Source organism: Lagenorhynchus albirostris, chromosome X, assembly GCF_949774975.1.
Source record: "Lagenorhynchus albirostris chromosome X, mLagAlb1.1, whole genome shotgun sequence".
Taxonomy (NCBI): Eukaryota; Metazoa; Chordata; class Mammalia; order Artiodactyla; family Delphinidae; genus Lagenorhynchus; species Lagenorhynchus albirostris.
This window is the reverse complement of record NC_083116.1, coordinates 127,580,975-127,596,994: the sequence shown is the minus strand read 5'-3', so window position 1 is coordinate 127,596,994 and position 16,020 is coordinate 127,580,975. Positions and strand designations below refer to the sequence as shown.

General features: G+C 43.7%; 1 protein-coding gene across 1 annotated transcript in view; it reads left to right on the top strand.

Moving 5' to 3' along the window:
* The window catches only part of STS (steroid sulfatase), a 178,856-nt gene that overhangs the window by 102,969 nt on the left and 59,867 nt on the right, over positions 1-16,020 (top strand). The window contains exon 7 of the mRNA XM_060138071.1: positions 6,707-6,843. Coding sequence (XP_059994054.1) covers positions 6,707-6,843 — 137 coding nt within the window. The remainder of the gene's footprint in view (positions 1-6,706; positions 6,844-16,020) is intronic.

Below are 16,020 nucleotides of genomic sequence, written 5' to 3'. Positions count from 1 at the left end.
TTCAAGGGGGCACACCCCCATGCTGTTGTACCCCCATCCTTTTAGGGCACTCCTGAGCACTTGGCATGATTACTCAGCCACACTTCCTCTACCTGCTTCCAGGACAAGTCACGATGACCCCTTCGGCGAGGCAGTCCCCACTCATCGCCCACCTGCATTGTCCCCAGAGATAGTCTATGAGGATCCTTGTGTCCACTTAACTGGGCGGGGGGCCTTCTCCCAAGAGGAAGGGGCTCCATCTAGAAAGCTGAGAGTGGACAGGGCCTCTCGTCAGTTTGTCGTGAGCCTGTTGTCTTTGCCAGGGACCAAGCATAGACTTGAAGGAGGGGGACACGAGGAGGAAGAAGACAAGAAACAGAAACAGAAGCAAAAGGAGAAGAAGAAGCAGAAACAGAAGTGGAAGCGAAAACAGAAGAAGCAGCAGAAACTGAAGAAGCAGCAGAAGCAGAAACAGAAGTAGTTTGGAAATCCATCTTCTTCCCTAGTGTCAAATCTCCTATTACAATGATTTCCATAGCTGCTTCTTTCCTACTACCTGAAGCGTAAAGAAATTTGACTTTTTTTCCTACAGATGTTCAATACCTCCGGGTTAGGATACTTAACAAACGAACGCCAGGTAATTTAAAGCCGGAAGCATCAAAGAATCTTCCCACCATCTGTTCCGGAATGGGGCGTGTGGCTGACCGCAAGCCCTTTGATTGAAGTCCAGCTGTGCGTGGAGGGTTGAGCCCGATGATGGATGCTGTCTCCAGTCAGGCGTCCTCACTGTACCCCATTGTGGGTACAAAGCCATATAATCTATAGGAGTCGCACAGAGTCAGAGGCAAGGCTGTCTGTGAAGGATCGTCTCACAGAGAGAGCCCGTCGTGAAGTTTCACAGATGAGGCCATCGTGGGGAAGCTAGGGTGCTTGTGGGGAAGCAGGGGTGCTTGTGGGGAAGCAGGGGTGCTTGTCATAGCTGGGGGGATGCCAGCATGACTGAAGTCAGGGCAGCATCTCAAATCTCGTTACACAAACCGACTTTCACACCTGGGTATCTATTTCTTTTCCCTCTGTGTTTGTGGGGGGAAAGGTGGCTTTCATGGTTTTCCTGTCTTCGTTTTTATATTGAAGATAGATCTTCTTTTTTCTGTGGTTTTGAAAGTAGCATGTGCTACTTTAAAAAATCAAAGCAGTATAAAAATATAAAGAAGTAGAAAGTTAAAAGTGTTCCCAGGTTTTCCCCCGTCCCAACTAATCGTCATCCTATTAGTGGTATCTTTCAGTTAGCGGTAAAAATCCATACAGTGGGGTTTTTGTTTTAAAAAATGTATTCTGAAGTGTTCAGTGAATCATTTGGGACCACATGCCATAGAAAGTGTGCTTTTAAAAGCTCACCAGGTAAGGACACAGGTTACGTCTCTGCCATCGTCCACTGCTGTATCTGAATAGCACCCAGGGGACAGTGGCTCAGACACTGATGCATTTATGGAAAGCGCACGGCAGGAACTTCTGGAATCTCTCTCTCTCTCTCCAGGAGTGCGTCCTGACCCCTACCAGGTTGAGATTCACTCTCCTTCTCTGTATCCATCCTCTGATGTGCTCCATCGTGGAACTTAAAGCAGCTGAGACCAATTATTGATGGTCTTGTCTGAACTGTGGGCTGCTGATGGCAGGAGCCGGTCCAGCTTAGCTTTATATTTTTAGTGCGTGGAGTCACGTGGGCAGAATAGATGTGAAAGGCCTGGATGGATGAAGGGAACAGCCAGGCGTGTCCATCTCTGTGCGTACAGAGTGGTGGTCACTCGGACTCCGGCTGGGTGACTGTTGACAGCGCTACCTGGTTTATGCCTTCGTCTAATCACCAGCATCTGAGGGGTCTCAGGAGGAATGCACAGACGTCCCTAGTTGCATTCCTGTCATTCCCGACGCTGACTCAAATGGGGACACTCGGTGAATAATCAAGGTCAGACTTTGAGAAGAGGAACACGGTATGCAAGACCGTGGCAGACAGGAAAAAAAATAATAATAATGCCATAGCCGTCTTCTTGCCTAGGTTTCACTCACGCGTGGACGGGATGTAAATCTTTTTGACTCTGAGATTGGAGTGATTGCAGGTTGCCGGGAAGGTGCAGAGCTGCCTTCTGTATTGGTAACAAATAGAGGGAAGGCATGTAGCAGCTGAAAGTTCTATCTTTTCACACAGCGTGCGAGACAGTGGCAATAAATTTTCAAGAGAGTTGTTTACTGAAGCAGCTAATAAAAAAGGAGCTAAGCAGTTATGGAGAGATCTCCCTCCCGCCAACTTGCTCCAGCGTCATTTAGTTTTCAAGGTCGTAGAGAGGAAGAGAGACCTGGGCCTTCTGAACGAGGGACGATGGCCTTTCCTGCGCTCTTGAAGGATAAGGCTGAGCAAGGGTTCCTCCCTCCACACCAACGATCAAGCTGTCAGTCACATCTCAGGATGTGTGCAGGGCAGTAATGATGGGATGTCTGTCCAGCCCACATGCCCGTGCTACACTGATCACACCTCTGTTCCCGGAGGGTAAATCTTCGTGGTTCGGAGTTTGTGCAGCTGGGTACGCTTCCCTAAATGTTCCAGGGTTGGGTTTTGTGTATAAAACCTCATCAGTCTTCTTGGACACCTGGCACCTTGGCTGGTATCTGTCACGGGCAGTCTACTGGATGCCAAAGAGATTATAGAAAAATAATTCTGTACATAGGGGCGTATTTATAATCAACGCATGGATGGCCCTCTCCCCTTCCACCCAGGGTCCCCCTACATTACAAGACAGAAATCACAACCCGTGGTCATTGATTGAGCCCCAAAGGGGTACCTCTTGGACTCAACTCACCTGTTCTTCCTGCCCTCTTTATGAAGGATGTTCGTCTTGGGCTCCCTTGTTTGCTTGTTGCCCCCACTTTATCCTTTGTGTTTTCATCCTCACCTCACGTTTTCAAATGCCTTCATCTCATGATCCCTGTGATTATAAAATGCCAATAATGTTGGTGGCTGCCTCTTTCCTCAGTTTTCTTATTTTTTTCCCAAGCTGTTGGGCGTGCAGTAGCTCATCCTTCTCTGCCAATCACATCCTGCATTTTTTTTTTTTTTTTTTTTGCGGTACGCGGGCCTCTCACTGCTGTGGCCTCTCCCGTGGCGGAGCACAGGCTCCGGACGTGCAGGCTCAGCGGCCATGGCTCATGGGCCCAGCCGCTCCGCGGCATGCGGGATCTTCCCGGACCGGGGCACGAACCCGTGTCCCCTGCATCGGCAGGTGGACTCTCAACCACTGCGCCACCAGGGAAGCCCACATCCTGCATTTTAAGTTATAACCATGTACATGCTTGGGAAATGGAGTTTTTAAGCTTCCTTGTCTATTTTCCTTAACGCTAAGTCTAAAGATAAATGGGAGAGCAGAGGAGCCTCAGGTGGCAGTGAAATTGTACCCATTCGTAATGTAACTGTCTATTTTGGGATGAGTATGAAGAGTGAGATTTTATGTTCATTTTGGGAAATCCAAGCCAGTTTTTAGCGCCCTAATCTGCTTCTTGAGAAGGAGGTACAGTGTATCCAGTTGTGAGGAAACGTGCGCCCAGAATGACTAGGGTGGAAATTGAACAGGCCACCTGTGTGGCCAAAGTCCATGGTGTCCCATGGCTTAGTCTCACTTCTTTCAGGGTCTTCGAGGGTATGTACCCTTTGAGGTAGCCAAGGGATGCCTTGGGTACACACGCTCATGCAAATATCATCAGATCGGACGACAGCCCCTGTGCGTCTGTCTGCACGTGAATATCTCTTCTTTTCTTTCTGAGAGGCAACAGTGAGATTTATACAACAGAGGTGGTGGGTTCTAATTCTCCTGCCTTCAAACTCTAGTTACTGAGAGAAGTGAGGCAAGACACTTATAACCTTTTTTTTTTTTTTTTTTTTTTGCTATCCTAGTTGTGAAATAATAGCAGTATTTCTTCATTTTATACTCTTGTAAAAGAAAAAAAAATGTGACAGAATTCATCTCCCAGCGCTGGAAATATAAAACACTATTCAAGTAATCAACAACAAGTTGCTGAATTTGCTGTTTTCAGAGAACAGGAAGTGCCCGACTCACTCATAGTGTGTTCTTTTGTGTTTATTTTCTGTTCCCAAAAGCGAGCGACCTTGAAAGTGTGATACTCAGTAGATGTGAGCAGTTGACCCACAAGTGCGGTAGGAGCTGAAGGAACCCAAGTTGTATTCACATTAGGAAATTGAAAATGAATTTAGAGGAGTGTCATCCATTTATTTATTAAAGGTAAAGTTACGGCATTTGTGAGACCCAGTTGTAAATTTGAAGTGGTTTTGGTTATCATGAGGGGTTAGGTTAGTAAGTAAACAAATACAAGCAACGTTGCTTGAATTAAATAGATTCCTCCTTTAGAACCTTTGCTCGTTGTTTGAATTAAATAGATTCTTCCTTTAGAACTTTTGCTCAGTGGCCAAGATGTCAAACGCAGGGTGTGATTCCTCCAAAACAGCCAGAGACTTTTGACTTAGGTTAGAAGTTTGGAGATATAGATCTACATACATAGGTAGACACACACACAGACACATATGTGTGTGTGTGTGTGTGTATAAAATATTTATACATATATGTGTATATATATTATTTTGTATATATAAAATATATATACACGTATATATATATTTTTTTTTTTTTTTACATGAACCACGTTGCATTCATGAGTCCCAAGTAGTTCACTAAAGGTCTGGGTGGTACTTTTGAAGCTGAAAGAGCTAATGCAGTATTTCATTGAATAACAGAGGTTTATGGAAGCGATGCTACCTGCAGTCATCGTGCTGGTGCCAGGAATCCACAGAGGTAGATGACATGCCCCAGCCTGTGGTCTAGTGGGAGAAGGAGAGCATATAAGTGATCCTTGGGGAGACCAGCAGATGCTTTATCAGAAATTACGTTCATTCACCCGTTAATGCATTCATTCCCTTCTTCATTTGTGCCCTGATAGCCTTCAAAAGGGCACTCACTCAGTATTCCCTTTTAGCCAGAAAGGAATTGCTGATGGTCGCCTGGAATAAGGTATAGGAGAAGGCTATTGCATGAAACTGAAACACAGCAACTGAGTGCATTTCTCAGAGGTCCACTAGATGTCAAGAGGAAGTGATGTGACTAATTGATCCCTTTGAGCAGACTCAGGTGTGAACCCCCAGACCTCCCTACAGTAACCATGCTGCCAGGCAGTTGTCCCAAGGACCACATGTGCACAGTGACTTTTAACGCTCCAGGGACTTACAATGCTCCAGCATCTGTGCTTTCTCAACAATTCCACCAGACTAGGTTTAGGTGTACTCTGAACTACGAAAAGCTTTTGCAATACCATCCGTCTCTCTCGACTAAAGTATAGATTGAGGCCAGTTCAGAGGATGTTCCATTCAACTTCCAAAATTCAGTATTGACAGTGGAGTGTTCCTGCCAGGAGACTTGTTCTCTAGGAGAAGGTGTGCAACATGGCAGCACACAAAGTTGAACTGGCTTTGAACTGTGGATCTAAGTAGCTGACAACTCAAGATAGTGTCCTTACTAGGTAGGAGCGTGTGCGCACGCGCGTGTGTGCTTTCCAGAAAGAATACAGTTTTGTAGGTGCTTCAATTCATATAAATTTCAGAGAGAGAGGAAAGAATAGAATTCAAGAAAAAAGTAGGTCATTCTCCAATACATTTTTTTTTCTGAGTTGTCTCTTTGGAGAATATCTCAAGGACATAGCACATCAGTCTGCTGAACTGTAGAGGGTACAATGATTACCTATGGAGAGAGACTTGCCATCCCCCAAATAAGAGATTCAGTATTCGGCATCATTCAGTGGTGCTTTCTGAATTTTCAAACTGTATCGTGTAATCATAGGTTGATCCTAATCAGAATGGTGGCCATATCTTCTTTATCCATTCATTCGTTGATGGACACTTAGGTTGCTTCCATGTCTTGGCTATTGTGAATAGTGCTGCTATGAACATATGGGAATGGATGAGGAAGCTGTGGTACATATATACAATGGAATACTACTCAGCCACTAAAAAGAATGAAATAATGCCATTTGCAGCAACATGGATGGACCTGGAGATTATCATACTAAGTGAAGTAAGTCAGAAAAAGACAAATATTATATGATACTGCTTATACATGAAATCTTAAAAAACTGATACAAATGAACTTATTTACAGAACAGAAGCAGACTCACAGACTTAGAGAACAAACTTATGGTCACCAGTGGGGAAGGGTAGCAGGGAGAGACAGATTGGGAGTTTGGGATTGACACGTACACACTGCCATATTTAAAAGAGATAACCAACAAGGACCTTCTGTATAGCACAGGGAACTCTACTCAGTATCCTGTAATAACCTAAATGGGAAAAGAATTTGAAAAACGACAGATACAGGTATATGGATAACCGAATCACTTTGCTGTATGCCCGAAACTAACACAACATTGTTGACCAACAATATTCTGATACAAAATAAAAATTTTTGTAAAGTTCACTGCCATTAAGTCGGAGCTGATTTAATTTTCCTCAGTTAGTATGCTGAATCTGATATTATCGTTTGAGACTGAAAAATTATAAATGCCATCTTTTTTAACCAAGGGAATAAACATTTTCACTTTCAGAATAAAAAACAAGCAAGCGGCAACGGTGGCCAACATGTTTATTTTGCTCTTGGGTCTTGGTTTTGTTTTTCAGGAACGCTAAGACCCCTTTCTTGCTCGTCCTGGCTTTCCTGCACATGCACACGGCTCTCTTCTCTTCGAAGGACTTTGCCGGCAAAAGTAAACACGGCGCTTATGGAGATGCTGCCGAGGAAATGGATTGGAGTGTCGGTATGTGTCCCTTTATCTTCCAGTCTGTCCTTCAAATGTGACTGAGGCTTTTCCTGCTTCTATCTTTTTTTTTTTTTTAATTATCAGTTTTTTTTTAACATCTTTATTGGCATATAATTGCTTTACAATGGTGTGTTAGTTTCTGCTTTATAACAAAGTGAATCAGTCATACATAAACATATGTTCCCATATGTCTTCCCTCTTGCATCCTGCTTCTATCTTACTTCCTCTGAGTTTCCACCTATGTCCCCGATGCCTTTAGAGACAGCACGTGCTTTTTGTTTTTGTGTTTCAAAAACACTAACTGTGAAAGGTAAGCAGAATACAAAACGCATCTCAGCCCCGAGTCCATGCTTGTGTTTACCAATGGATACAGCAGCAAGAGGAGTCTGGGTCTGTGGGCTGGTGATCAAAGAGATGAACGAAGAAAAGGAATCAAAGCATTAATCCTTTTAGCAATTGAATCCTTTTAGCAATTCAATGTGCACAACCCCTTGTCTGTAGCGAAGTTCAGCACAAGGTAGATTCGGGAGGCAGAGGACTCGCCATGGGCTACGGCCTTGGTGAGTCTCCATGCAGTAGCCCTGGAGTCTTCCATGGTTGCTGTGAGCCCCGCTGTGTTTCCTTCTTCTGCAGCTTGTGTTCTTCTTGCTGCATCTGTGAGGACGGCAGGAATTGCCTTGCTCTCCGTGTCCCTTCTCCCTAAGCAGGTTACCCTATTTCTCAGAAACGTAGCCTGTTTTTCAGAGGTACTGGGAAGCCTTCCTTCTGAGGTTTCCTTTCTAAACGGTGTCTTGCACATGGACGCGAGATCATGGTGACCGTGCTTTCTTCTGCACGGCTAAGCCGTCTCGGGTCTATTCCACAGAGTGTGGAGGAAGCCAGAGTATGTGGGTTAAGCAAAGGGATGGGAAATCAGTGGGTTCTGAACTTTGCATTCAATTCCTATCTATCCCAGAGATGTCTCTTATGGTGACGTTGCTCACTCCATCTGGACAAAATTGGACAAAATTGAGCAAATGGCACCCGTGAACAGGTTGCTTAAGATTTTTGCATATTTCCTTTCTTTTCCTTTCCTCCCCCCACCCCCCGCCCCTCTTGTTCTTCCTTCCTTTTCTTTTTATGCCCTGGATTGATAGTTTTTTCATCGAGATGTTTTGGAGGTGTTTGAACATGGCCGCAGAGTTTCTTGGTTGGTTTGTATTAAAAGCAAACTGAGCGTGATTTGGTCACCAACGTTGGGAATGACAAGAACAAGTTTTGTTTCATTTAAATCTTCTAAGGAGCACTGTCTTTTGGACAAGATGACTGTACCCTTATTCTAGCTTCTAGCTCTTTCTGTTACTATCTCCGTGAACTTCAGAGATGTCTTAAACCTGTGGGCCTGATGAATTCAGACGAGGTAACTTCCAAGTTTCTTTCTTTTCTAACCTTGTCTGTGATGCTGTCAGATAACAGAAGTGAGCACAGATGCTGAATACGTACTAGGAAAAACAAAACCAGAATAACCTGCCTAATGAGATTCGTAAGAAGAATTCATTATACTTAGGGCTTTGACATACACCCATACAAGCCTGCCTTCTTTCATTTTTCATTCTTAAAACGGTACATGTAAATTAGTATCCATTTTCCACACCGTAGTAGTGTAAATCACTAGAGTACTTTGTAGTGTGAGTCAGTAGAATATTTTATCTCTTTAATGAGCATTATATGTTAGCGTAACAGGTTTCGTGTACACCTCTCTGACGTTTGTTGGCTGGCAAGCAAAGTCATGCTGGTGTCATCACACCTACTGATTAATTTTTATTAGAGCAGTACATATGCCTACCCTGACTCATTAAAAAAGTCTAAGTTCCAATGTTTTCCTGCTACTGGTCCCTCTTGAATAAAACAGAGAATGTTTTTTAATCTTCGAGATCTGCATTAGACCCTGATATCATATTAATAGATGATTGTGTTCTTTTTTTTGCCAAAAAATAAAAATCCTTCCCTTAAGCCATTACATTCATTTCTCAGGATGTTTCTGTTGTTTTACAAATACCTCTGAGCATTTGGAGGAATAGTCCTTCTTTCCAAAATGAGCCTTTTATTGTCACACAGAAGGGGACTGTAGCACTCTGGATAATTATGTAATAAAATGACATGAGAGTATTGGCTTAAAAAGAAACGCTGCTAGTACCATGGGCAGCTGAGCTACAAGATGTTACCCAGAGAGGGCATGTCTCTGTCCTTCAGCGCATTTTCTTTCTAAATGTTTGGAGGCAACATCGTTATATGCGGCATAACTTTCCGCACTGTGGGTTTCTCTGTACCTGTAAAGACAAACTCATAAAAAGAACCTTTCTTACTTAATTGTCCGCCATGGCCAATCTCACCCCATATCATGGTGCTGGGTGGCCTTATTCTTACCTGTGTGATCGCTGTAGCTTGTCCTGTTATCATGACGCAGGAAGGACTGGCTGCACAGATGTGGTGTAAGGTCTATGACGTGGAGCTCACGGTAAAAGCTGGCAGGGGTCACTGGAATCCTGGAACTCGAATACTGCCATGCAGTTCGAGGGGTGCGCAATGTTCTAATACTCACAGCCACCGCCTACGAAGTGTGTGCCCTGCACCTGGTCTGGGGCTTCACAGGTGTCCCCTCCCTTCGTGCTGTCAACAATCAGGGCAGCATTCCTGCTGCATCAGAGTGGTTTACAGTCGACGGTATGTCACAGGGAAAGAGCCGGTTCCTTCATTCATCACCTCTAGTAGATGCCATTTGTGTGCCTAGCATTGTTTTTTTTTTTTTTTTTTTTTTGAGGGAGAATGCAATGATGATGAGACCTTGGCTTAAGAGAATTTAGGGGCTCCTAAGGGATTTAAGATTCTTCCAGTTGATCTTGTAATAGCCCAGAGCAGAAAGGAATGAATGAGTGTCCCGAGGGAGGTGCAGATAACGCTCGAGTGGTTTCGAAGGGGAAGGGTCTCCGTATGTGACCAGTGGCCGGCCTCACCATTTCAGCAGGGCACACTTACGGGTGAAGCCTTTGGGCAGTCGGGGCTCTATTGCCGAGTCTGATTTTCAGCTTCTCAAGCAGCAGAGCTTTGGGGGAGGAACAAATGGGTAAAATCAAGTGTTTTCCAATGCACTCCACGTATTTTTTCTTTGGGGGGAGGGGGGCGGGTGCGTGTCATTCTATCTGTTGTAATGACATCTACCAGAGACCTGTGAATGGGTGGGGGGCAGAGGGAGTGGGTGGAGGGATGGAAGTGGTTCCCGCCAGTGGTTTGTTATCTGTGACGTGTCCCCGTTACAGCGCTCACAGGGGCTCAGGTGGAATTTGCCTGCGATGGGCTTTAATTTTGCTCAGGATGAGACTGGCAAATTCTGTAACCTACAAAGAGAATGCAAGTTGAATGCAAGTTGAGAACAATGAGGTGAACATAAAAATAAATCTCTGACTTCAAACCTTTCAATTAAAAAAAAATTCCTGCCACTTCTAAGGGTTGAGACCCCGTGGCTTACGTGAGATTCTTTTTTTCAAACAAAAACACTAAGTCTTTTTCTTACGTGGAAGGAACACCAACCTTCTTAGTGGGACCCCGGAAGTCTTCAGGCGTTTGGTTGTCAATTGCTTTGGGTCTGTGATCCAGCATCCCTACGGGCCGTGTCTGATAAGGCAACCTCAGTTTCTCCAGCTAGTGATTCTCCCGTTGGGGCTCTGGGCAGCACCACTGTCTGTGGGTACAGGAATGGAACAGTGAACCCAGCGGAAGGAAAAATAATGGATGAATTCATGAAAGGCGAGCTGGGGGGATGGTACAGAATGAATCCTTTTCCATACGTGCCGTGTAGTAAGCCATGTGCCACAGAGCTTTCTTGGCCACACGTCAAATCTGTCTTGACAGATGGAGAATACATTGGAAAGCCTCATTTAGCAGGAGATCAGGATGGTCCCAAGAACCTCGAGAAACCCAAGGAAACTCTGAAAATAAGAAGGCTTAGGGATTGGTCCAGGTCCCTCAAACATACAGCAGAATTCTAACCAGCGTTTGGCTTATGGGACATAGGTCTAAGGAACGATCCATTTAAAAACAGACTGTTTCTAAAACTCTTGGATTAAAATAGTTGTTGGAGTCTGAAATGCAGTGTACGGTGAATAACCCCTCAGTGGCAGGTGCATTTACTCAGGCAAAAGTGCTCTGGTTGAGTTTCTGTAGAAGACATCTTCTTTAGAATGCTATAGACCAGGCCCATAGTAGGTACCCAGTAAGTAATTTTTCAAGGTCAACTCACGGGGAGCAGGTGCCTGTAAGTTGTAAGGCCCTGACTGTGGTGCTGGAATTGCTAGGAAAGCATGGCTTTTTCTTACACATGTGGATACTGGTCCAAAACGTGTGGCAGTGGATTCAATGACTTTGCAAGAATATTCAAAGCAGTCGAGCACCTCGTGACTCAAGTTGTATCTCCATCTTAATCCAGGATAAAAGTTTCAAAACCCACCTCCCTGTTTCTAGTTCTCGAGAACTAACATCGCAATGTCGATATTCTTCGTCCTTCTTCTGTTCCATCGAGAGTGTCATCTGAGCTGTAAGGTTGTGTGTTTCGCTTGGGATTCAATACATCACTTTTCCATCTTGAATTTTTAAAATGCTCTCATTCTTGATAAATGAGACCTTCTTTAAAACGTGAAAATCTGTACTCAGCCGTAAAAAGGAACAGAACTGGGTCATTTGTAGAGACGTGGGTGGACCTAGAGACTGTCATACAGAATGAAGTAAGTCAGAAAGAGAAAAACAAATATCATATATTAATGCATATCTGTGGAGTCTAGAAACATGGTACAGATGAACCTATTTGCAGGGCAAGAATAGAGACGCAGACATAGAGAACAAATGTATGGACACCAAGGGGGGAAGGGTGGGGTGGGATGACTTGGGAGATTGGGACTGACATATATACACTACTATGTATAAAATAGCTCACTCATGAGAACCTACTGTAGAGCACAGGGAACTCTACTCAGTGCTCTGAGGTGACCTAAATGAGAAGGAAATCCAAAAAAGAGGTGACATTTGTAAACGTAGAGCTGATTCACTTTGCTGTACAGTAGAAACTAGCACAACATTGTAAAGCAACTCTACTCCAATTAAAAAAGTGAAAATCATGTGCTTGTGTCTGAGGCATCCTGAAAATGGAAGGGCAGGTAGGCATTCAAAGGAAGGGCAAAACAGGAGGAATCCCCAAAAGAACAACGAAAGAACAGCCAGAGGATGAGAATAACGACGAGGAGAAGTAGGGTCATGGCTCTCAGGGGTGAGGAGCATCTCAAGGAAGGAGGATTAGCGCCAACCAGGACTTCTGAGACATCATGTAAGGAAGAGGTGAAAAGGCAGCAGTGCATTCAGCGACCGTGAACTTCAGGATTGCATCAGATTGCAAAGCGAGGGATCTTTGAGGAGCTGGCGGTCAGTGAGGTTGGATATTCCTTTTCTTTTAACTGAAGTGTAGTTGAGTTACAATGTTGTGTTAGTTTCATGGATATTCCTTTTGAAGAAGCACAGAGGAACTCGAACACAGGGATGACTTATCAGACTGTGTCTAGCTCAGCTGTTTGGAGACTGTGATTTGAGTGTTGGCATCCCTATGTGGGGACTGAGTGATTTCCAGTCCGATGCAGGGACAGAGAGAAGGGACAAGGAGTTGACGGATGACTGAGATTTTGCCGGGGTATACCACAAAACACGACTGGACGTGAGAGTTGGGTGGTCGTCAGGAGAGCGACTGGGCTGGCAGAGTAGGGGAGGGGAAGGGAGAAGGAAGGGGACTGGTGGCTTGGGAGGTGACAGGTTGGAGGTCCAAATCGGATGGTAGGAAAGGTGTCGGCAGGCTAGGACAAGGTGAAAGTGTTTACATTTCAGGAGTAGAACAATTCCAGCTGTTCCCAGATCCATGGCATGTATTTCGGTTTTTTTTGGCCGCACAGCATGGCATTCGGGATCTTAGTTCCCCGACCAGGGATGGAACCCGTGCCCCCTGCAGTGGAAACGCGGAGTCTTGACCACTGGACCACCAGGGAGGTCCCTGCGGCATATATTTAGGATGACGAGTGACAGACTGGGATGCAGTCGTCTCACGTCAAGAGATGAAGTAACTGGGAAGCCAGGGTGTTCAGCGGGCACCTTTGGGGTGACAGGGATACACCATAGATGGGGACCTTGGCAGTTTATGGCTGGGTGGGGGGCTGGAGGGCTAACGGTGGACTTTACAGGGAGAAATGCCGAGTCATTAGGGACCACGTGTTCAGGAGCTGAACTTGCAGTTTCATGAGTTAGACAGTCACAATCGAGACTTGGAAATTATTTCAGGGCTGGGTCACCAGTGGAAGGTCCCAGTGTTTAAGAGGTTTCAGGGAGGAACAGGGGTGGTCCATGTGCTCTAAAAGCTCCCAGCCCCGTGCAGCAAAGCCCCATCTGTCATCTCAGGGACGTAGAGGCGGTACTGAGAGCTGGGTGCTCGAAACAGGTGGATCGTTGTCACTTTGTAGCCTTTGGGCCCAAGGTCGTGAGCAGTGCTGGGGGTGCACTTTGAGGCCATAGGAACCAGAACGTGGAGCGTTCCGTCATAAAACTCTTAAGCTTCTGAAGGAAAGCACGTGTATTGCCCAGTCTTCTGCAGCGGAGGTTGGAGGTGGTGGCAATTCTTAAATGTGTTTGTTTTTTTTTTTAATTTGCATTTTTGTTTTAAAATATGCTCTGCATGAAGGGATGCTCAACGTAGCTAATTATTAGAGAAATTCAAATAACCACAATGAGTCAGAATGGCCATCTGGCCATCGTCAGAAAGTCTATAAATGGTGGAGAGGGTGTGCAGAAAAGGGAACCCTCCTATACTGTTGGTGGGAATGTAAATTAGTGCAGCCACTGTGGAGAACAGTGTGGAGGCTCCTTAAAAAACTAAAACTATTTTTTGCCATGTGATCCAGCCATCCCACTCCTGAGTATATGTCCAGAGAAAATCATAATTCGAAAAGGCACATGTACCCCTGTGTTCATTGCAGCACTATTTACAGTAGCCAGAATGTGGAAACAACCTAAATGTCCATCGACAGATGAATGGATAAGGAACATGTGGTACATGTATACAATGGAATATTACTCAGCCATAAAAAAGAATGAAATAATGCCATTTGCAGCAACATGGATGGACCTAGAGATGATCACACTAAGTGAAGTAAGTCATGCAGAGAAAGACAAGTATTGCATGGTACCACTTATATGTGGAATCTAAAAACTAAATGAATCTATGTACAAAAGAGAAACAGACTCACAGACGTAGAAGACAAACTATGCTTATCAAAGGGGAAAGGGTCGGGGGAAGGATAAACTGGGACAAACTTAAAGGAAAAGATTGCTAGATTTAATGACAAAATCTCTTATTTCCTGATGTCAAAAGAAGAAGCTAGCCAGACCAAAATCGATTAAAAAGCCTTTGCGACATCTATGTAAAATGAAAAGAAAATCTATGTGATACAGAAAGAGCTCATACAAAGAAATTGATAAAAAAGATAAGTATCAGAAGAAATGAGTTGTACCCATTTGTAGTATCAGCTCACCACAAATTGCTAGCATTACGATTTCCAAAAAATAAAACCACCCCCCCAAAAAAACTTTGTTAATGCGTCAAAGAGGGCATCTTATTATATTTTTTATTTTTTAAATTTTTGTATTGAAGTACAGTTGAAGTAAAATATTATGTTACAGGTGTACAGTATAGTGATTCACCATTTTTAATGTTATACTCCACTTACAGTTATTATAAAATATTGGCTATATTCCCTGTGTTGTTCATTCTTATAGCTTATTTTATACCTAATAGTTTGTACCAAAAGAGGGCAACGTTTTTGAAAGTTACATATGCCGTCCCGTATTGATTCCTCAAGAGGTCCGTTTTCTTTTTTTAATCAAACAACAAAAATACTGTTGTCGTTTATCAAGTGGGGTCAGTACATTTTCACAAGCCCCATCCTCCAAGGATGATATGGTAAGGAGCTCCAGCAGCTGAATTTTTCACGAAGTCGCCCCTGCTAACCATACTTCTCAGTTTAGCTTACAAAGTGTATTTTAAATATTCAGCCAACACTTCTTCTGAATCCCAAGCCATCAGTGACACAATTATTAAAACTCAACTCAAGCAACAAACTGGATCTTATTTTCTCACTGGTGCTTTCCTTCATTGAAAATTCCCTTTTGGAATTTTGAAAAAATTTTAAGTCGTCTGGGAGACAGAGCGAGTGTATGTGTGTATGTGTGTGTTTACACTTGTCCTTTTGCATTTTCTCTTCAACTGCATCCTTAATAACACACCTTAAAAAATGCATGAGTTTGTAAAATTTGCTTAATTCAATAACTTCCGTGAGATGCTAATTCCCCAAAGTGGAAATTGAATTTTTTAAAAGGGAAATGCACCAGTTTATTCCAGACTATCAAATCTTAGCTATATGCTTGGGACGGCAGTTTAGCTCTGAATCAGATGAATTATGACCTCCAGTGCTATCACCGTAATCCCTGGTTACCGAGATAATCAGAAAACAGAGCCTGCAGACAGCGTCATCCCTGGGACTTTTGACAGGGTCTGGTATTACAAAAACCTCTGCCTAATGAACAGCTTTTTCATTCAAGCAGATCTAGACAGGAGAGAAATGAAATCCTTTCCATTGCAGACCACTGTTTACCTGAATGCAAGATACATAACGAAGTTTTGAAACTTGAAGAAAACATTGAACAGGAAATGATGACAACCTGTACGTGTAAAGGAGTGACTAATACAGACCCACCTACACATCCTTCTCTTTCCACGATTGTCAAATCTATTTAATAAAAAGACAGGATTAAAAAAAAAAAAACTACTATGCTCAATTAACAAAGATAGACAATAAGTTTCAGGACATGTACCAAAAAGTTAAGAAGATGTGCTCTTAGGCTGTTTGGGAGAGCTTACTGTGAACTTTCAAAATGCAGGGCTTCTGCAAATAGTATATGGGGTATTGTTACTGGAATATACATTTATTTTTTAAATTTTATTGAAGTAGAGTTGATTTACAATGCTGTGTTAATTTCTGCTGTACAGCAAAGTGACTCAGTTATGCATATATATATATATTCTTTTTCATATTCTTTTCCGTGATGGTTTAT